Source organism: Podarcis pityusensis (assembly GCF_964106645.2).
Source record: "Podarcis pityusensis genome assembly, chromosome: 11".
Classification (NCBI taxonomy): Eukaryota; Metazoa; Chordata; class Lepidosauria; order Squamata; family Lacertidae; genus Podarcis; species Podarcis pityusensis.
In genome coordinates this window covers 30,621,951-30,644,701 of record NC_138036.1, presented here as the reverse complement: position 1 = coordinate 30,644,701, position 22,751 = coordinate 30,621,951, and the positions used below count along the sequence as shown (strand labels likewise).

Sequence of the window (22,751 nt, the reverse complement as noted above, 5' to 3'; positions counted from 1 at the left end):
TGTAGCTGGTGCTTCAGCCAGGAGATATAGCTTGGCTGCAGATGCAGAGGTCACAAGACTACTGCTGCTCTCAGCTGCTGAGGCTGGCTTGCCTAATGGTGAGAGGCTCAGCATGTGCAAGGCTAGCAAGGGGAGGGGGAGTAGCTGTAGGTGGTGAAAGGACTAAAGTCTCCTCCCCTCTTCCCTGTTTGGCTTTTGCCACAAACAGCACTCCCTTGGTTCCTGGGCCTGTTGAATCACTTCAGTAACATTTTCTCCTTTTGTGGGATAGGGAAAAACCAACTTCCCAAGAGAATAAACCATGTACTATCAAACCAGCTCAGCTGGTGAGAGGTCGATTCCAGAGAGTCAGGCCGAACCTTGGAAGAATGAATGACAAGAAAGAAGACCCTGTGTCAGAGAGCGTTACTGCTCCAATTGAGGGAGACATAGAAAAAACAGAGATGACCAAGGAAAGCAATCTGCACCCGCCTTCAGAGGTTAGCCACACACTTTAGTTTTCTTTCATTTAAGCACAGCTTTACCTGTCCCAACATTGTGGAAGATGCTGCTGTTTTTCCGGTTCATTTTTGGGCAGGTGAGGGAGCAGAGGGGTCTGCATTAGGAAAGGGGCCACAGAAGCAAAATAGTTCTGGCCCACATTCTTGGATAATTGACCATTTTTCTTGCGAAGGCTTTATGGAGTTTTTCCTGCATATCTTTTTCTGTTGTATATTTTAAATTAATTGTGTTTTTGAACAACGAACCTACTTGTGTCACTTTAAAGACTCATAAATTTACTGTGGGATGAAGTTTATATGAGCCAGAAAAGCCAAACTTAAACTCCTACAGCAATGATAATTCAGACAGAAGTCAAACAGAAAATTCTTAGAGTCGACCATCTTAAGACTCTACAGGGAAATTCCAGTTCACCCTAACTTCTGGATCACAATCCAGATGAAGCTTTTGAGCAGGGATGCCATGCAGACGTTGGTAGACTACAGCTCCCATAATTTCTGATCATTGGCTGTGTTGGTAGGGGCTGATGGGACTTAGAGACCAGCAACATCAAGGGGGTGAGCACTATGTTGTTAGGGTTATGTTTGCTCTGTTAGTAAACTGACAAGTGTATTTGTTCTAAAAAATCAAGGATAATGTCAATGTCCAGGCATCCCTTGGTCATCTGGAGAAAAAAGAAGTGTCAGAATCCAGTGAAGCTCCATCACCCGAAAGGTATATTGATCAGCAGAATATTGATTGTCCTGAGAAGCCACAGGGATGCGAACTTCCAAAAGACCAAAAAGAAATGTTTGTTTCTAAAGATGTTGAAGGAAAGTGTCTGGATCGTCCAGAAAGGTAAAATAGTTTTCAATAAGTTAAGTGTTTCTTTGAGAACCCAAGTCTTTATATCAAACGTTATTAGAACTTGCAATGATTTCCAAGCTGAAAATAACCGTGCCAGAGGGGTGGGGGTGGGATTTTGTTTTTACTTTTTCTCACTACCACAAACTTATTGGGTCCATGTAGAGGAGCTAAGGAGGAGCTAAGATTGGTTCTGGGTTTTTAAAGGAAAAAATATTAATATGGTTTAGACTCTAGAAAATAAAAGGTAGATATACCAAAACACACACACACACACACATTTTCAGGAATAACTAAACACTGGAATGATCTAATTGTTTTGCTGTTACTTTTTCTTTTTGGTCAGTGATATCTGTGGTGCTCATGAAGGGAGTCTTTCAAAAAGCATAAAATCCACACAGCTGTTGAGGGGTCCTCTTCAGAAGCCGAAACCAAACCTAGCCCAAGCAGCTAAAAAGAAAAAAGCCTCTTCAAAAGAAGTCAGCACCAAAGAGAAAACTGGAAGCGATACACAAAGCAACACAACCCCAAGTGACAGAAAATCTGGGGAAATACCCACATTAATGGTGAGCCCTGATCAGAAGTCTAAATCATGTTTTGATTTAAATGGTTTTGACAATATTGGATTTTCATAAACAAGCTGGTTGTTGAACTGCTTTTATGCTATCTGAAATCACCTGCAGCAGCATGAGAACAGCAATGAAATCCTAGGATGAGTGGAAAGCACCCAGTCATGCATAGGGATTCCCTTCCCTTCCCACCCACCAGATGCAGTGGCCTGTGTCACAGTGAACCCTTTGGAGGAGTTTCCAGGGGACACATAGAGCTGCATCAGGAAGGAGAAGCCAGGAAATCCCCAAGGTGTATGTGTATTGTTTTTAGCAGATCCTATTCTCAGGTTCAAAGTCCTTGCGATTGCCTCCCACTTTCTTTTTTAAGGCTCCTTTGGCAATAAGATACACAAAATTAAGATTTTGTAGCATTCTCTCTCCATTCTCATTAATTAGTTTTCTTAAAGTGGTAGCCTCACTGGCCTGGTGTTCACCTTTTAAACCACAGTTAAGCTTAACTCTGTGGACCTAGCACACTATCCACTTCATTACCAAAATTAGTAATGGACTACAGATATATATCAACTAGTATAACCTGGCTTTTTTTCTGTAGCTGTTAAAACAGCCACCTTCAGTGTCAGTGTGGAAAGGCAGGATATGATTTAGATAATAAATTAGACATTTTTTAAAGAAAGACAATTATTTCAACATTTTTAGATAAAACTGAAAATTATTTCTGTTTTACCTGATTGTTAAAGAAGCTGGTTGTCTGCTGCTTTTGTTTAAAGCTGGATGTGAAAGGAGGGGTAGGAGATCTGAAAGGACACAGAAGAGTTTAACATATTAAATTTGGCACAATTTTGTATTGTTTCCAGCACAATTCCGCGTCATCTTCTGAATCAAGACAAAGAAATCACATAGATAGTATTGAGACGATGTCCCCAACAGGACACGGGCACTCTGGAAAATGTGATTCCTCAGAACAGTCCCCTTGGAGTGGAAGTCAAATCAAGAAAGAAACCTCTAAGGCCCATTCTGTCCAGGAGAGAGCATCTGAAAGAATAAAAGGGTAAAGTTACTCTTTGAACATTATTCTTTAAATCAGGCACCCCCAAACTCAGCCCTCCAAATGTTTTGGGACTACAAATCCCATCATCCCTAGCTAACAGGACCAGTGGTCAGGGATGATGGGAATTGTAGTCCCAAAACATCTGGAGGGCCAAGGTTTGGGATGCCTGTTTTAAATGGAAACGTGGGACATAAATGCTTCTATGAAGAAGTAAAACTTGAACACTTAGTCCATATTGATAATGTAAATTCAGGCCCCTAAGGAAAAACATGTTAGCAAAAGTTTTGTATCTTTTTAAAAAAGAGTTTATTGTCACCTTTTTTCATCACAAAAGAAACATAAATACGCACCCTATCTTTTCCACCCTTTACAATGAACTCTTCTTAACAAAATGTCTTTTTATACTTAGAAAACAACTGGGAAGGACAGTGAAACAGAGGAAAAACATAAGTGGATCAATAACATCTTTCACTTCCGAATGTGAGAATGACCTTAGTGAAAAGGGGAAACACTACCAAAAGGGGAAACCAAATGTTGGTAGAGGCAGAAGTTCAAAACCAGTCCTTCGCAAGAATGCTAAAAAGGAATATGGGAATTCAAAGGTTAACCTGGTGACTCTGAGGGCTTCTTCTCAGCAAGAGGATGATGATGATGATGACGATGATGGGGATGACTTTGAGCCAGACTATGAAGTTGAATGCTTTTCACCAGAGGAAGTAAACAAAGCTCCAGTGTTTGTTCCTAAAGGGCTTCGATCTCCAAATCCAGTTCCTGTTCAGATTGAGGAAACAATGGAAGAGGTATGACTGAAACACCTGTAAAGTGGGGGGTGAGGAACAAGTGCCCCTCCAGATTTTGGACCCCAACACCCATATGGCCCAGCCAGCATGGCCAGTGGTCAGGAATTATGGGATTTACAGTCTCATAACATCTGGAAAGCTATAATTGCATCATGCCTGCTGTAAAGGGAGGACTGCAGATGTGCCAGTTCAGTGTGTCTCTCTGATTGGCCATACTTACAAATAGCTGCTCAGCATCCTTTAAGCTAAAGCAGAAAATAGAAGGTCTTAGACATTTTATTGTCAAGTATGAAAGAACAGCTAATGGAGAAGAGTTGATGGATCATTTTGCCATGACAAAGATGGTCTACATTATACAATATGGGGCCGATTGCTTGCCATGACTTTAGTTTTTTGGCCGCAGTCATAGTCTGTGACATGGAATTCTTTCCCATGTGTTGCCTTACTGGCAATCTGATAACTTATTCTTAAGAAAGTTATTTCTTCAACATTTCATTGATGTTATCTGTCCATTCCTTCCGTGGCCCCCTCTCCCATTAGCAATTGGTCATCTAAATATTCCTGTTCCTAAGAGTGCATGCATACTTAAGTCCCATTGAGGTTTTGCTTGTGCCTCTTTTAGGAAGAATTGCATTTTGAGAATTGTGAAACATATAGCACCACCACTGCATCTGAAAATATATCATGCCATCACTTTAGTGTGCAGAAAGCAGTTACAATGCACAAAGGACATTTCTTAGATCCCTTTTCAGGATGTGTTTGGTTTTGGGGAACTGCTAAACTGAATTGGTATGCTTCCCTGCCCAACAGCTTGAGATATATGAGAATTTTGCGGATGAGCCATTTCTGTCTCATGAACTGAATGTGGATGCTCAGCCTGTAATTCAGACAGACAAAGGATTGTATTCTTCACAAAATGTAAGTATTTTGATTTCCCTCTTTATGCAATATCCTTAAATGTATTTAAAACTTATTTTCTCTAGCATAATTCAGTTCTTGTTACTTTAGGACAGTTAACGTATCATTTGCATGACTAGGGAGCAAGGCTAGCAAAGATATTACACTTTTGTGATGCCACTTGAATAATCCCCACTTGCCTTAAGCAAGATGAGAAGCAAATGTTTTAGGGAGTGGCAATACTGATTAAGGAACTGAGTTATTTTTAGCAGTATATTCATCTACTCAGATAATGCATGTAGCACACCATTCCAGTATGGCATGATAACAGGCAAACCTGTAGGAATGTGGAGCCTTGTTGTTTGTGCTGATGTAGGCCTTGTTTGCTCTTCCTCCTGGTGTGGCTTGTATCTTCCTGCTTCTCCACAAGGTGTCCACGTGGCTCAAATGAGCCATAGTATGGCTGATCATGTCACTTGAATATGGATCATGGTTTGTGTGTTTCAAACAAACTGTGCACCAGGTTCATTTAAACAAACATGATATACATGAAACATGAAATAAACATTAAATGAACCTCGTGCATGGTTTGTTTGAAACAAGCAAACCATGATCCAGATTTGAACAACACAACAAGCCAAAATATGGTTGGCTTGAGTTGTGTGGAGAGTGTGGAACCACGTGGCAATGGGAGAGCAAGTTCATGATTAAAACATGCTTTATGACAAAATGTGGCTTATGATATGCCAGCCAAGCTGTTATTGTCGCTATCCATGCTAAGTGAAAAAGCTGATCTGTAGAATTTAATTTAATTTAATTGGGGGGAGGGGGAGGGATTCAGAACTACAGTCATTAACCTGTGTTTCTTTTTATCTAAGGTGGTTGCACAAGACGATCAAGAAAAGAAAGCAGGTAAATGGTCCAAGTTGTTGACAATGAACAACTGAATAGCCACTTGATTTTCCTCCTTTTCCTTTTGGGCCATGCCTTCTATCAGGAACTGTCTTATTACCGATTGATATAGGCCACTGGGAGCAAGCCTAGTTGATGTAGTGGTTAAGAGCGGTAGACTCGTAATCTGGGGAACCGGGTTCGCGTCTCCGCTCCTCCACATGCAGCTGCTGGGTGACCTTGGGCCAGTCACACTTCTTTGAAGTCTCTCAGCCCCACTCACCTCACAGAGTGTTTGTTGTGGGGGAGGAAGGGAAAGGAGAATCTTACCTGCTTTGAGACTCCTTCAGGTAGTGTTAAAGCGGGATATCAAATCCAAACTCCTCTTCCTCTTCTTCTTCTTGTTTTGAATGAAGCGAAGGGTAAAAAACTATACATAAGTAAATGTACCATTGAGACCAAGTTAAATTTGTGAATTTTATTAATAATGGTCTTTACAAAAAAAAAAGTTTTAAAAGATGAGATCCTCAAGTCTCTCATTCACTAAAGAAAGAAATAACTACTCAGGCTGCAGTCCCACAGACCAGCCTTGCTGGCTGGGTTCTGACAAGAAATGTACGCCAAAAACATTTGGAGGCCACCAGGTTGGCAAATGCTGCTATAGACACTTACCTGGGAGTAAGCTGCATTGAAAACAACGATACTTACTTCTGAGTAGAAAGCATATCAGATTGCACTGTAAAACAAGAACTTTGAAACCACTTTCATGGTTTGTAAATGAGGGATGCTGAATGATGCACGTGTTAGAAACCGATTTTAATACCTAGGATGATCCAAAAGCAACTAGTCATTTTTAAGACAAGCATAAGCAGTTTGGGTGTATTACAGAAACAAAATTTGATTTTGGTGGCTTTTGTTTGGTAAACATTTTTCAGGGATTAGTGATGGAAGTACCGAAGCAGCCATGACTTTACTTGCGATGAGAGATCCAGCGTTCCAGTTAAACATTGGCATCCAAGGTATGTTCAGTATTATCATATAGCACTTGGGTATAGCAGTGGTACAATAGTTTCTGTCCTGTTTTTATTCTTTTCTAGCATTGTGATTTTTTTGGAGGGTGGAAATCAAGGTTATCCACTTCTTTTTTAAGATTTTAGTTTATTTTATTTTTCCTTTGCAATATTTAATTAACATGCACTGAACACCAAACTAAGTTTGTTTTAAAAGCATGCACTATTTAACTTTGGGAAGACCAAATTGTCTCCTATTCACTGTGATTTCAGGTCATCCACTTCTGATTGTTAGCCAGGGTATATTTTGTGGATTCTATACTTAGTGATAGTAGTAGGTTCTTATTTCCAGGAGGTCTGCTCCATTTTTTTTCCTTTTTAAATCTACTTTTTATTGAAACAAAGAGAAAGAGAGTGATAAGTGTTGGATGGAATGCTTTTATTGAAGAAGTGAAATATGAAACTTGCACTTGGGGACCATTTTACATTATTTACACTAGTCATACATTACATTACAGTCTTTTGGCAACTAAAAATGTCTGAAGGATGTCCATATGATCTGGACTAAGAAGTATCTAGTAAACCCTAAACATCATTTTAGGTATTCTTCGATTTAACCAAAGAACCAGACTTTGCACAAGTTTAAATATTGTAAAATAAAAATATTGGTTTAGCTGCAAAATGTATCCCAGTAGTAGATTTCTGCGTTTCTAGTCTCATGGGTATTTTTCATTCAAAATGCAGTGGTGTAATTTAATGAAATTTAGACATGAAAATGTATGATTTACTTAGGATTTCAAACTGTAATCTTTATATTGTCCCAACTGAAATTGCACAGTATAAATGTTTGTTATACGTAAATTAAGAATTTAATTATTTTCAACTTTTTCTTTTTGTGGAAAAAAAGAACCAAAAATTCAGGAGTTTCCCAGTAAAGATGAAATGAATGTTACTGATAGCTTCCCAAATGAGTGTCATGAAGAGCAAAGCGTAGTCCATTGTCAGATGCAACATCCTGCCCCTTCAGAAAATGAGTCGCTTTCTTCGGTCAATGCAAACGTAACTGCTGCAGAGGATCATATTGTTGAAACATCAGGCTTGGAAGTTTACTTACAGGAAGCAACTAATGTGTCACTTTCAAAAAATACGAATAAAGCTGCTGCACAGCATTGCAGTACATCAGTTTTGGAAGCATGCTCAGAGGAAACAACTAGAATCAGCAGGTTTGCATTGTTCTATTTAAAAATCTGATTGTGTTAGCTAGGAATCCTCCTCATTCTTTAGGTTGTAAGAAGTTTTACCATGATAGCATGATATCACCTAGCTCTTCTCCATTTCTAACTTGATCTTTTCAAGCCATCCCATGTAAATATAGGTAAATGGACAACATAGGTGTATGGTGTTATGTATCCTGAATAGTCTTCTTCAACTTCAGTCTATGATTTTTAGGACTAGGTCACTCACTCTAAAGCTGCCCAAACACATTAGGACATATAATTGTGCTTGCCATGTGGTGGTGAAGACAGCAAAGAAGACATTCTTTGTTGCATTTGCCACATCCTCAAGGGCTCGGCTGGCATTTTTTGGCTGTGTATCCAAATATTAGTTACCCCAGATTCCCCTTTAACAAACTGTGATTAGTTTGAGTAGTTGACAAGACACTTGGGGGATAAAGCCCCTTGACTTTGTAGTGGCTTGGATGCCACTATTATGGCAAATTTGGTCAAGGTGTCCAGAGCCACATCTGACCAAGTGTTATGGAATTGTGGCCTGATGATGTGGACAAAATTCTTGCACTAATGTGTACAACCACATGCCCTCTGCCCTTCTTGTCTAGTTAAAGCTAGTTGAAGCGGGGTGGTTGGTTGCGTCCAAGGTGTTTGAAGTGAACTGTCACAGACATTCCTATGCCTTTTCCAGATTGGTTGCATTGCTAGCTAAGATTTTGACTATTTCTGTTGGATAAATGTTGAAATTAAGGGTACTCAGTGGTGGTTTCTGTTTGTCTGCAGTGATTTACTGTCATCCAAAGGAGATCAATCATCCAAACAAGCAAGATGTAGATTTCCTAAGCCTAAACCAAATCTTAACAGAAGTCTGAGGCTGAGCAAGAATGCTTCTCAAAAAGATGTTGATTCGTGTATTGAACAATCTGAAGAAATCCAGAATGGTAAGTTTTGGTTCTTGCACTTAAAGCATTTAGTTATCAGGACTTTACGAATCCTTTACCCTGTGCAGAAATTGTACTCTGTGCTTGTGGGGATGTTTTCTGAGAATATCTGATTTCATTTTTCCTAAATTCTGGCCCCCAAATGTGCATCCAAACCTGTATGTACCTGTGTCTGTCTGTTCACCCTTCCAGCTGGGGATTGGGTAATGTGATGCCCTGTCAATGTTGTAACCTCATCCAAAATAGTATATATTTGTTCCGCAAACTATACTGAGTGGTGTTTTAATGTCTAAAATAATAGAAAAGAAGGTGTCAGACAATGCAATAGAAGAGCAGAAAGTTGAACTGGAAAAGAATCTCAAATTGAATGAGCTAACTAAGAGCAGCTCTGCAGAGAAACATAATCTACAGCTTCCAAGTTCTGGTCCTGCCATGCAGAAAGACAACATAGAAAGGTAACAACACTAATAATTTTCACATGCTAGTACTTTTGGTTTCTCTCTTAGATATTTTGAGCTGCTGTATGTGAGATAGGTAGTAAATTTTGTTTTATAGACTAGGAGCATATCCAGTATATAGTTGACTAGAATTATGGGGAAATATGCAACTGCACATTTACTGGTTCTATATTTAAAGAGGGTGTCATTTTTTAGAGAAAAGAAAGGAAAATAGCATCTTTAATTGTTAAGCCACGTCATCTCACCCAAGTAACTTTTGAGATGTGAGAATAATAAAAATCTTTAAGATACTTGAGGAAGACACTTTAAGACATTGTATTTTTTATTAGTTGAACTTATATATGGAACGGTTAATAGTACTTTTAATCACTTTGACAAACAGTGACTGTAAACCTGGCATCATTTGTTTCAAAGCTATGCAGCATGAAAACATTTAACTGATAAACATTTTATGAAGTGAAACTGGCTTAATTTTTCCAAAGAGACAACACGGTGAGAGAGACTTGGGAAGTTGCATCACTGTTAACTGCTTCAGAAGTTTCTCCAGAAGCAGACCCTCCTGAACCACCCAGTGGCTGCAGCACAAACATCAGTGCCCAAGTTTCAGCTCCTGCTGAACACCAGTTGTTGGCAATTGAACCTGCACAGGTATTTATTTTATATAACTAAAACTGCTACCTTATGGGAGAGAATAAAAGGAGGAAGCTGCTTCAAGCACACACACACACACAGAGAGAGAGAGAGAGAGAGAGAGAGAGAGAAAGAAAGAAAGAAAGAAAGAAAGAAAGAAAGAAAGAAAAAGAAAGAAAGAAAGAAAGAAAGAAAGAAAGAAAGAAAGATAGAACCATTATAGATAGAAGCCATTCTGAATACAGTAGTACATTCTGAGTGTTCCTGATAGTTATTGCACAAACAACACCCCTGCTTATATGTATATTGTCTGTCTATGTCTCAATCATGGCCCTGGCCCTCATTCTCAGGAGGAGCTGGCCAATCCAAAGACTGCTACTGGCTGAGGAACTGGACTGGACCGACCCTTCAAGAGAGACTGTATTTTGAACAAGCGGAGGTAGGGCTTGAGGGGGTGGACTGTGTGTCATAAGGACTCAGGTCACCTCTCAGCCTTTATTAGAGCACATTAGTCACTTAGGACTATTTGTGACACTGCAGTCATATTGCTGCCTTGTGGGTTCCTTATTGGAATCAGGACAGGATATTCTTTCCTCCTACTAGATCTCTTTTTCCACAAATGGTTTCCACATCCCTGCTTGTTTGTTGCTAAACTGTATTTTCTATTTATTTTTTAAAATGTTGCTTTGAATTTGGGGTTTGATCAATCTTTTCTTTTTTGATTTGTCTTTAATGGTCTTAACACAAAAGGCATGTCAGACTGTTCTTCTGACAAGCATTTAAACTAACTTTTGTTGTAAATGTGCAAAAATACTGTAGGAAAATGTCATCTGTGAAGCAGCCTCAAGCTCTGTGGGTTTGGATGAACACTTCAATAATTAGAATAATTGAAGGAATTACTTTTCTTTGAGTTACTGAGCAATCTTTTCTGTGAGTCACTTCAGGCAGAGATTGTGCTATAGGCCAAAGTCGTTCGTTTCCATGTAGTTATAAAGTAAATTTATTTCCTAATAGTACATGTTTCCAGTCAAATATTCTTTCTTTTGGGTTACAACTGTTGCCAAGTCTCTTTCCTTTATTTCTTAGTGTTGTTCTTTCAAAGAAGGAGATCATGTTTATTTATTTTAAAAGGGATTTTTACTCCACTCTTCTAAAACATTCTTGCCAGGTGGCTTGGCAGAGGGGAACAACATGGATAAAAATATGTCTTCCTTTTAAAGCAATTATCAATAATTTTTCATTGCTTTATTTTTCCCTTTATCTTCTGAGCGTTAGTGTTATTTGGCAAGCTTGTGATTTTTATTGTGATTTTTTAATTGCCAGACTGAAGCAGCCAAGTGTTCCAGTATTTCATCCACCACAGAGATGACTGCAGGTACATTTTACACTGTTTTATGATCACATATTTGCTGCTTTAGGGAACTAGCTTCACGTAAACATTCGTTATGCACTTGTCATTTACAAGTTAGATTAAAAAGAAGAAGAGACAAATGCAAATGTGGATCACCATAACCTCCCCTCCCCCGGAACTAGGTATCATTAAGATGTCTCAGACTGAAGCATGTAATGGGCTTATACATCAATGCTTTGGTGAAGATTGAAGAGTTCTCTCTTTGAAACACTGTTACGACCAGTTCTGATTAATTTTATTGCCTACGCGGGTGGTGCTGTGGGTTAAACCACTGAGCCTAGGGCTTGCCGATCAGAAGGTTGGCGGTTCGAATCCCGCAACGGGGTGAGCTCCCATTGCTCGGTCCCTGCTCCTGCCAACCTAGCAGTTTGAAAGCACGTCAAAGTGCAAGTAGAGAAATAGGTACTGCTCCGGTGGGAAGGTAAACGGCATTTCCGTGCGCTGCTCTGGTTCACCAGAAGTGGCTTAGTCATGCTAGCCACATGATCCGGAAGCTGTATGCCGGCTCCCTCGGCCAAGTAAAGTGAGATGAGCGCCGCAACCCCAGAGTCGGTCACAACTGGACCTAATGGTCAGGGGCCCCTTTACCTTTATGGCTGGGACATGGGACCGCAGCTTGCTGACTCTGCCTTTAGGCCTGCTTGATGGCCACACTTGGCATCTCCTTTACGTACCGTGCATTCTTGAAAAATCTAGTTTGTAGAATTCAAGTTGTGCTGTCAAATTCCTAGTTTTATGTGGGATGTTGATCACTCAGTTTGAGTCTATGTGCATGGAATGTGTTGCTACGAGACGCTATGCAAACAAGATTTCCACATATGGAGATTCAGTGGGATAGGCACTTGGAATGGCCTGTAGCAATCCTTCTTTCCCTACTACATGTAGCGATAAAATTAATTATAACTAGTTCTTCAACATTGTACATAAGGCTTCTTTGCGTTTGCTTCTGTGGACACAAAAGATACTAAGAAAACGGCAATTTTGGTAATAGCTAATGTTTATACTAATAAGCTGTCAGGAATGTTTTTATAAATGTAAGGTGAGGCATAAATACTTAAGGAATAAAAATTGGAGTTGGCACATTATAAAATGTATAATGTAGTCTAATTACATATTTTAAAAGATATATGGATTCCATTTGTTTGGCTATATCTAATATGTGTTACAGTTGCCACTGCTTACATACAAGAAGGGAATTTGTACATGGCATTATTATCATGTACAAATTATCAATCGTATATCAAGGCTGGCTGCAGGGGGCAGAGAAAGGGACGATCTGCTGTGGAAGTTTGCTATCTGTTTGAACACCATTGGATACAGCCCAGGGCTGTATTCATTATGTAGCTGAGCATGGAGCAACCTTAATCTCTTCTTACAGCACTTGCATATCACTTTACTTGTGAAAATAAATAAAAAATACTTCAAGGGTTTTTGAAGAGAGTAACAGCATGCAGAACAATGTTATTTTATATATTATTAATCTTTTATTTCCCCCACATGTGTATCTTAGTAGTTAGTGCTGGAGTTGAAGAATATCCGAAGGGAGAGGAGCCAACCTTCATTTTAACATTGGTGGAAATCTCCGTTGGTTCAGAGAATTGCAGTGACGGATCCGGTTTGCTACAACAAACGTCTGAACAGCTGCTTCCAGCACCAGTTTTTTTTACCCCAGACAATCTGAACTCCACAGAAGTGGCAAGAGAAGATAAGTAAGTAATATTATCTTTTAATATGAACTGATGTTCTTTTGTTGGGTGTACTTAAGACTGGAGATGGTAGTGCCCTTATATGAGCGTGCAGCTCCCAGAGAATTGGCCAAGATGGGAATATAGCCCTCTGGTTGAAAAAAATTAGTTATGTCTGATTTAAAGGGATATTATGGAAGAGAATTTGCCCTTTTATCAAATGAAAGTTTTGAGGGGATTCACCTTGTGGGAACATGAAATAGGCTCTCTGTTTCCCCTCTTCTTGTGGTCAGCCAAGTTATTCATGATAAAACTATTAGAACTGTCAGCTGATTATAACTGTACCTTGTCAAAGGACAAAATGTCTCCTTGTGAGCTCAAGGCAAGGAGCGACTTTCAGGAAAAGAGTAGTTTTTATGGCTCTGTCCTAAGCATACAGTAGTTACTTGGCCTGTAGTCCCATTGGTCTAAGTGAAACCTCTGCCAAGTATAGGAGACAAGCATTGCAGCTTTCAAAGGGCATTAAATTATTGCTATTAATGAGAGTTTTAATTTGATAATAATAATAATAATAATAATAATAATAATAATAATAATAATAATAATAATATTTATACCCTGCCCAATCTGGCTGAGTCTCCCCAGCCACTCTGGGCGGCTCCCAATCAAATGTTAAAAACAATACAGCATTAGATATTAAAAACTTCCCTAAACAGGGCTGCCTTCAGATGTCTTTTAAAGATAGGATAACTGCTTATTTCCTTCATGTCTGAAGGGAGGGTATTCCACAGGGTGGGCGCCACTACCGAGAAGGCCCTCTGTCTGGTTCCCTGTAACCTCATTTCTCGCAATGAGGGAACCGCCAGAAGGTCCTCGGCGCTGGATCTCAGTGTCCGGGCTGAACAATGGGGGTGGAGACGCTCCTTCAGGTATACATTTACATTGAATTAAATAACACTAATTTCACAACTTTTGCATGGCAACTTTGTACAGCTTTGGATCCATAACAGCTGCTGTTGAAGAAAATGCTGTCTCTTTGGACAACACTGCGGGGGCAGAAGGATTGCTGGAAGCCTCGTTGGAACAATTGGCAGAGCTTGGTTCAACCTCTTGGGGGAATCTGAAAAGGCATGCTGAAGCCCTTGAAGAAAGCGGGAATGCCCCTGAGAAGAAAAAACTGTCTTCTCCTATAGGGGGAAACCTGGAAAGCACCAATAAGGTCAGAGATTAATTCAGAGAATCACAAAAGTTAGAACCTTTTGGGTTCACTATCTGTTGCCCGAGTGAATAAAACTTGGGAGGCTGCATGAAAAAAGGATGGAGAAAGCACTTCTTATATGTCTCAGTGCTGTTTTTTGATGGCAGCAATAGAAAAGAGTCCATTTTTAAGAACCCTGCGCTATGGTGAAGTGCTGCAATTGAAAGCAACATGCCTATTTTTTTAGGATGTTCTGATTTTTTACTGCTTTCTTATGTACAGTAGTCCATTCCATTTTGAGAAATGTATTTATTAAGGGTATTTATTACAAAGAAGAAATCTAAAATTAACAAATGTTTTAAACCACTCATTTGGGAACTTTGAGAACAGGTGTTTGGCTACTGAGTTGAGAATTAGTTTCCATTGTATTTATATTTTGTGGTTGTTTAATTTGGAGAATTGTTAGGTACATGCACATAGGAAAGCCAGTACAAAAGTTAAATGACACTATCTGTTTAAACAAACAGGCATAGTGGGCGCCTTATAAAACTTTGCAGAAGCCTATGACCAGCCCAGGGACCTATAAAAAGGAATCTAATCAGAAAGAATCAGCAAAATAAAATCAAAATGGAAAAAACCTGAAAGTTTCAAAAGAACACAGATTGGTGCACAGTCAAGTGCATAAAAAACCAGCAATATTTGTTTAGCTTGTGCTAAAGCCAGTGTAAATTTCACCTATTTTCATCACCATTTGTGAGCAGTAAGACAGTTTCTGTGAAATTTGACTAGGATTCTTGACGTTTCTAACAATTCTGAAAGAAATCTTTTCATCACAGAGTGGATTATAGGACTGTGCAAGAGGTAATACAGCGCCTCCTCATTCTAGTTTAATCTGCATTCAAACCCCATCACTGGATTGTATACTGCAGGGGTTGCCAACTCGTGGCCCAAGGGCTGTTTCTGCTCCCGCCACCCATGCCTCTGAAAACAAGTCTCTTTAAAAAAAAAATTGGGGGGGGGGGGTCCTGACTTCCCCATGCTCTGATGCCAAAAGGTTCTTGTGATCCAATCCAGACCGTATCAGAATTGTTCCTCTTTAAAAAAAAGTTTTAAACTGATTTTGTAATGAATTATTTTAAAAATGATTTAAAACAGAGGGAAATGTGCTATGTGTTTGCATGTGGAACTGAGCTTTATTTGTGTTTTAAGTTATGTTCTTTGTATGTTTCTATGGGTAAAATAAATAAAAAATATATCATAAACACATGCTGCAGATTAATTAAATAAACTATGAGAATTTCTCTCAGGAAATTAGTTTTGGAAATTAGGGGTCATACCCAATGCTGCAGCTTTACTGGCTCAAGGGGCTTAAATGTGTGCAATGGATTTTCCTTTTTCCCTCCTGTCCCCTGAGCACCATCAAAATCAGCTCTGAAGATTTGGGAGATCTTCCTGAGCAAATCTGAAGGAGATGTAGGAGGAGACTAAAAGTCCTGTTGAGCCATTGGAACCCCGCTGGTGCAACATTAGATAAAACCCTAGTTTTCCACTTTATGGGTTGCATCCAGTACTGTGTGTGCCGAGTTCTAGGTGCACAGTGGAACTTCCCCTTCCTTTCATCTCCCTGTGCACCCTCAAAATCTGCTCCAGGAGATCCTCCAACTCTCAGGGGCAGATTTTGAGGGTGCACAGGAAAGGAAGGGAAAGTTCTGTTGCATGTGGAAATCTGTTGTGCTAACAGAACAGCAGTGTTGGACATGACCCCATGTTTAATCATTTGAGAACCAGGGAACAAACATGGGGTTGTGTCCAACATTGCTGTTCTGCTAGCACAGCAGACTTCCACTTAAACAATATAACTTTTACAAGACAAATTTTGTTGGATATATAAATTTATGGTCTCTCAACTTCTGATTTAGGTACCTTAGAGCAGACACTAGAAAAACAATTAATTGAAAACCCAAATCTAAATGGTTTTCTGGAAGCAGTGTTCAGGTTAGGAAGTACATAAATGAATTAGTTCATCATGCAAATTTTTGGAAGCCCACTACTGGCATAAATGTTACCTTGAATCCCCAAATAGATGTAGTATTTTTCCCTTCAAGATGGAGGATTTTGTAAACTGTTTCAACACATTTACCCTTAGCCAAATATCTTAACTCACTTGTACTGAAATATGTTGGGGGACAAACAATACTAATCTAGCCTTACTTCAGGAAATGAAGTTGATGTATCATTAAAAAGTTTAATCCCCTTCCTGTTCTTTCACAGTCTAAATAATAGAAGCAATTGCATTGTCCTTTTGAATCATATTTCTGAAAAGGAACTTATACTGATGTTCATATTTCCTTTCATGCAGGGTGCCTCTATTAAATCAAGTTGTATACCAAGGAAAGCTGCTGGTAAGTGAAATTTATATTGTTTTCACATACAAAGGCATGGTACATGTGATTTTCTGTAGTTAGTTATTGATGTATGCCAAATGCATTATTGAATTTTTATTTTAACAGCAGACATTATTAATCAATTAATTAAATTTCTATACCGAATTAATTAATTAAATTTCATCTGAATATCACAAGGCCGTTTATAATATACATAACATAATAGCAAACAAAAACAATACCTCACACAGTTTAAAAGGCCTTAGATATGTTTAATTAGCCAAAGGCTTGGGAGAAGAGGAATGTTGTTGCCTGGAGCATAAAAAGGCACCAGACAAGCCTCCCTGGAGAGAGCATTCCACAAACGGGGAGCCACCACAGAATAGCCCCCCCCAGATCTCTCCTGGAGGAGGCACTCAAAGAAGGACTTCAGGTGCTTGCTGGGTCTGACTTGGTTCATATTGGGAGAGGCAGGCCTTGAGGTATTCCTCCGTCCAGATCAGAAACATCTTTCTTTCTTTAAATTACTTACATATCATCTTTCATTTCAAAGAAATGCCGTGGTGGTTTACATGGCAATAAGTAAAATAAAAATATACCATATAACAACAAAAGATCCACATCAGTAAAACAACAATAAAACATTTATTACAATTACAGTAGCCAGAGATGCTAGCAGCTGGTGAGCTTGGATGAAGATGTAGGTCTTCAGTGGCAGAAGCACTCAACTGTCAGTACCCACCTGATTCTTGATTTTGAAACTCACCCTCTAGTTTCAAAAGTAGTTCCTCGTGTGCTGTGTGGTTTGGCAGATGCTATTTGAGAAATGCATCTATAGCCGCTTTCGGATTCACAGAACATGTTGTCTCTTGGTGTTGATGCTACTGAATGTCTATTTCTGTGGGAATATCTTATTTGTGGGGAATTGAGACAAATTTGTTGCTTTGTATAGAGTAAAATGGAATTTCCCTGTAGCAGATACAAGTAGCAGATTCTATATTTTTTTGCTTATTTATTTGTATTTGCTGTCTTCTTTTTTTAAAAAAGGGAAAAAGTCAGGAAAATCGAACATTTCAAAGAAGAAAACCACCTCCACCTCTAGACCAGTACCTAAATCTACGGAGGTAAAAGTAATGGAAAGAGAGCACCCTCAATCTTCTCTGAATTTAGGGGCTGTGCTCCTTGATGAAGCAGCTGCTACTGGTGACCAAGTGTCAAGGACACTCCATGCAAGAAAATCAGAAACAAGTGAAAAACAGAAAAACTCAGCTGAAACCTGTAAATCTGTACAATCAGAGCAAGCTGGAGGCACAGCAGTCATTCCAAAAACACAATTATCCAGGTACTTATTTAGTAGCTGTTTTTAGTATGCTATGCTGCTCCCCCACTTTGTAGTAGTGTTGAAACAGCCACATGTGCTCATCACTAAACGGCGTTTGCGTGCACTCTGGCTTCTGTCACAGTGTCCCATTGCACCAGATGCAGTTTAGGCATGCTAGCCACATGACCCGGAAAAGCTGTGTGCAGATCAACGCCAGCTCCTTTGGCCTGAAAGCAGAGATGAGCACCGCACAGCATAGTTGAATTTGACTGGACTAAACCACCCAGGGGTCCTTTACCAATGCACTAAGGTCTGCACCAACCTGCTTTACTGCTAACAAGGTGCAGATGAGACTAAAGTACTATGTAAACCCAACGCAAGCAGTAGAATAACCTCACATGAGCACAATATCAAGTAGCAATACCACCAAAGGAATTGACTAGCTCCCGATTCTGTACCATATACAGTGGTACCTCGGGTTACATACGCTTCAGGTTACATACGCTTCAGGTTACAGACTCAGCTAACCCAGAAATAGTACCTCGGGTTAAGAACTTTGCTTCAGGATGAGAACAGAAATCGTGCTCCGGCGGCACGGCAGCAGCAGGAGGCCCCATTAGCTAAAGTGGTGCTTCAGGTTAAGAACAGTTTCAGCTTAAGAACGGACCTCCAAAACGAATTAAGTACTTAACCTGAGGTACCACTGTACAGCAGAAAAGTTAATCCAGATGAGGGGAAAGTGTTTTTTTTTTTTTTAATCAATCTTAAGAAGTCTTAGTTACCCTGTGGCACAATGGGTCAGTGCATCTGGCTGTTAACCAGAAGGTTGATGGCTCAAGCCCACCCATGGATGACTGTTAGCAGGATTCTTGCATTGCTGGGCGTTGAGCTGGAATAACCCTTGGGGTCCCTTCCAACTCTACAATTCTGTGATTCCCATGAGAGGGTTGTGTTTTTAAAAAAACTATCATTATTATCACCATATGTCGGACAATTTATCTTGACATTTGTATTATTTTTGTATTGAATAGGTCATATAAAAGATCTCTGGGATTTTTACCTTTAATTTGCAAAAATAATAATAGTGATGATGAAGTAACTAGTAAAGGGATTAAACAGCCTCTCCAGGAACCTCATATATTGGTCTCTGAAAGCACTGTTGAATTTCCAAAGTTGTCCTCAAACAACAAGGAAGATACTCAAGAAAATAGTTCGTTTCCATCAACCTCCAACTGTGAGAATGGAACCTCCTCTACTGTTCAGGTATGCATGATTATATCTACACATCATCTATTAAAGTGTGTTGAACTCCGCAGCTCGTAAGATAATGTCCCGTTCTCCATTTATTAGTGCATTCCTCATTGTGTTGTACACAGAAAGGTGCTTTAGTAGTTAGGCCATATTTTGTATGAATTGTTTCACTTTGTGACTGATGGAACGTAGAACTGCATGGCCTTTTAAAGAAAGGCACTGCCTGTCTTTAAATCTCTAGCAAATTTTTGTTTAACTTAATTATAAAAATTTAACAGTAATTAGTTCTCCACAACTCCTTGGTCTTTTAGTTACTTAGTTCTCCTAGAAACATATACGGTAGGCTCCAAACCGCTTTAAAGGTTTTTTTTACAATCAAACAGTGTATAAATTTTATAAAACAAACAAACATGGAAAAGTAAACAAGCCAGAAACAAAACTTCATTGCCCTGTAGTTGTGTCAAAAACCTATGTAGAGAATGAAAGATATGTTTTTCTCCAGAAGGTATTTTTTAAGGACCATGTCACCGTGTGCAGTCTGGTGTATGCTTTGTGGCTCTACATCATGATAAAGCAGGGTTTGAATTACTTAAAATCAGTGAAGTTATAGAGCAGAGACAGGGAACCTGTGGCCCTTGTTGGACTCCCAGTTCCCTTTAGCCCTAGCCAGCATAGCCAATTGTTATGAATGATAGGAGTTGTAGTTGAGCAACATTTCTCTACCCCTGCAGTAAGGACTACTGGCTATACCTCTTTAGTCAATAAGGGAATCTCTTCTTTATTGGGTTGAATCTAAAGCTTCCCTGAACAGATCTCCTGTCACGGAAAGAGACCACTAATGGGAGCCAACAATTTTTGTTGGTTGACCCCCCACCACCACCCCCAGTTCCACAAATCTGCTCTGAAGGGTTTGGAGACAATCCCACAACAGTGAGAGGTGTTGCATGGTGCCGCAGAGGACATGTGAAATTGGGAAAAAACAACCCACCTCTTCCCTGCCTCCTTTCCATGTAGAATTCTCCATTGGATCAAAAGCACTTCTGTTCATGGACGGACTCTCAAGCAAGAGCCACTTTTGGATTCAATCCATTAAAAAAGTGTTTTAGAATAGCTACTGCAGTGTGATTTGTATAGAAAATTATATTCTGAAACAAGTGAGCAAAATCATGCACTCCTAGCAGATGTTAGTTTATTAGGCATACATTTAACATTTACATATTTCATATCTGTTTGTTTTTCTTGTAGATTTTATCTGAGTTATCTAAAAAGGAAGGCATTTCTAAGGAGCAGGAAAAAGAAGAAGAGCCAACCAGGATCTCAGAATATTTCTTTAGTGATATTTTTATGGAGGTGGATGATTCAGAATAATTGAGATGCTTATCAAATGCCTGGCATCCAAGAATGCACTGTAGCAGTAATGTAATGCCTTTGACTAGTCACAAGTTTTCAGTTGGCCCTTACATTTAATGCAGAATTATTTTTCTTTTACTATGAATAATCTATCATTTGGAAACACTGAAGAAAACACAACTCTCTTAAGTTCCAAGATACTCGCAAGAACAGCACCAGATCTGTGTTTTATTTTGGTACAAGTAGTTTCTAGATGCATGGCTACACTTGAGAAATGCCATGAAGAATGAGCAGACACCATCTAAATATAATGCTCATGTTTGTGGGGGCTGTAAATTATCTTTACTTCTTTTTGTGAAGTAAATGTTTATGGGATGTGGATCATAAAATAAGCCAAGTTCTGATTTTAGTCATCTTATTAATATTATTATTTTATAACAAATGCCTATGTGAATTTGTTCAAAAATGTAATGTTTAATTTCTTTTCAATGTACAGAGATAAACGTGAAAAAATATTTATTTAAGTTGAATGTATAGAAATTTTAACTATGCCAAGTTAGTTCTGTCTGTCCTGGAGATAAAAGAGGAATTTAATATTACTCTAATTCTAAGCACTAAATTTTAAATGAAAAGCTAAAAACAATGAAAAGCATAAAACGACCCATCAAACACCCACTGACAAGGAGAAATTGGATGTTCAAGAATAAGATCAGCCCCAATATATAAAAGGATAATATATCATGATTATTACTGGTTCCCTCCCCCACTTTTGTTACCTGTTTAGATTTTTGACTTCTATCCTTCCCTGTTTATAGCCTTGGTTGGCGATGATTTTGCTAAAAGGCACAACTTCCATGTGACATTTTTGGGGAAACCTGTCTAAATCAGTTGTGCTCATTCTGAGAAAGGTGTCCTGTTTTCTCTGCATTTTTCTTGAACCTAGTAATTTGGATACCAAATATTGCTCATCTCCTTTACTACAATTAGCAATTGAATATAACTTTATTCTACATTTCCCCATAAATATTAATATTTGCAAATACTTGGAAGTAGTTGTTCTCACTTGCAATTGTCCAACCAGGCATTCAATTTTGTAGCTGCTTCTCTTTCCCAAATCATCTGGTTTGTGACATATATCATCCCAAAACAAAATTACTGATGTTATTAAATTGGATAATAGAAGCATTACAGACTCTTCACTCTTCATTGATAGTTATCAGTAGCAATTCAGTGGATGTCCACTAAGTGTCAGTTCTCCACCAGAACAAACACTGTCCAAATGCTATCCAAATCTGCTTGAGCGGGTTGGACTACCCTCTGGAGCAGATTTGGGCAGGTGAAGTCAAAAAGAAAAGAAGGGAAACTCAATTGCACAAGTAAAAGTCCATTCGCACGACTGCACGTTGCCCAATATTTTAATTTTCAAGCTAACAAGTCTATATTTGCCTGCTGGTTTGAGCATTTGAATTTTGTTTCAATTCTGTCATATCTGAAGCCCTAAATAGAACAAAAAAGAGAGCGCCAAATAAATGTGAATAATTTACCAAATGTAAATTTAGATCAACAGACTCGGAGAAAGTGGAATCCGTTCCAGTATGCTGTTACTTCATGTTAATCACATGGAGGAGATATAATGTACTCTCAAATTATGTACACTCAAGAGGCTGCTGAAATAATGAAATACGTTTTTATGTAATTTGCTGGAATTGTTTTAAATTACAAAGCAAAACTAATTGTTTTTTAGAAATCACATAAAAAGCTCAGCTAGAAGGTGCCTTATCTTTCCTTGCTAAATGGAAAGAACAATCCATCCTATTAGCTTTCACTGTAAACCATGTTTTCTTGGTTATCACTTTTAAACGTCTTTAAAACATGCATATTTCTTTCATCAGTATTGTATATATTTAATGACAGAAGGGAACTAAATATGCTGGGTTCAGAAACAGAGCATTTCATTTGCATAAAAATATGATAAGGGGTTGCTGTCCTGGAAAGTGTGACACACTTTTTTTCTCAACTGTGTGTAATGTTCCTGTGGAAGCTTTCTATTTCAAAGAAAGCGCTAGTAGCGCTTGTGTTATATATGTAAATTATGTGAATAAATAATTTTGTACCACTGAACTTGTTAAGTCTTTCTTTAAAGGAAGGTGATTTAGGGTGCAGTAAATGGTACTGCCAACCTAGCAATTTGAAAGCACATCAAAGTGCAAGTAGATAAATAGGTACCGTCCCAGTGGGAAGGTAAACGGTGTTTCTGTGCGCTGCTCTGGTTTCGCCAGAAGCGGCTTAGTCATGCTGGCCACATGACCCGGAAAAACTGTCTGCAGACAAACA

At 38.9% G+C, this 22,751-nt stretch overlaps 1 protein-coding gene across 3 annotated transcripts in view; it reads left to right on the top strand.

Moving 5' to 3' along the window:
• BDP1 (BDP1 general transcription factor IIIB subunit) overlaps positions 1-22,538 on the top strand; it is a 46,752-nt gene extending 24,214 nt beyond the window's left edge. Inside the window, exons 24-42 of one of the 3 annotated variants that reach the window (XM_080972193.1) lie at positions 272-479; positions 1,148-1,335; positions 1,688-1,907; positions 2,768-2,961; positions 3,371-3,761; positions 4,572-4,679; positions 5,537-5,570; positions 6,485-6,568; positions 7,467-7,782; positions 8,572-8,729; positions 9,031-9,184; positions 9,670-9,835; positions 11,141-11,192; positions 12,739-12,937; positions 13,907-14,132; positions 16,471-16,513; positions 17,543-17,837; positions 18,848-19,079; positions 20,313-22,538. In XM_080972193.1, the coding sequence (XP_080828319.1) occupies positions 272-479; positions 1,148-1,335; positions 1,688-1,907; positions 2,768-2,961; positions 3,371-3,761; positions 4,572-4,679; positions 5,537-5,570; positions 6,485-6,568; positions 7,467-7,782; positions 8,572-8,729; positions 9,031-9,184; positions 9,670-9,835; positions 11,141-11,192; positions 12,739-12,937; positions 13,907-14,132; positions 16,471-16,513; positions 17,543-17,837; positions 18,848-19,079; positions 20,313-20,435 (3,391 nt within the window). In that variant the 3' untranslated portion in view covers positions 20,436-22,538. Of the gene's footprint in view, positions 1-271; positions 480-1,129; positions 1,336-1,687; positions 1,908-2,767; positions 2,962-3,370; positions 3,762-4,571; positions 4,680-5,536; positions 5,571-6,484; positions 6,569-7,466; positions 7,783-8,571; positions 8,730-9,030; positions 9,185-9,669; positions 9,836-11,140; positions 11,193-12,738; positions 12,938-13,906; positions 14,133-16,470; positions 16,514-17,542; positions 17,838-18,847; positions 19,080-20,312 lie in introns of all 3 variants that reach the window. The other 2 variants (XM_080972192.1, XM_080972191.1) reach the window with 2 other exon arrangements.
• The last annotated feature ends 213 nt before the right edge of the window (positions 22,539-22,751 follow it).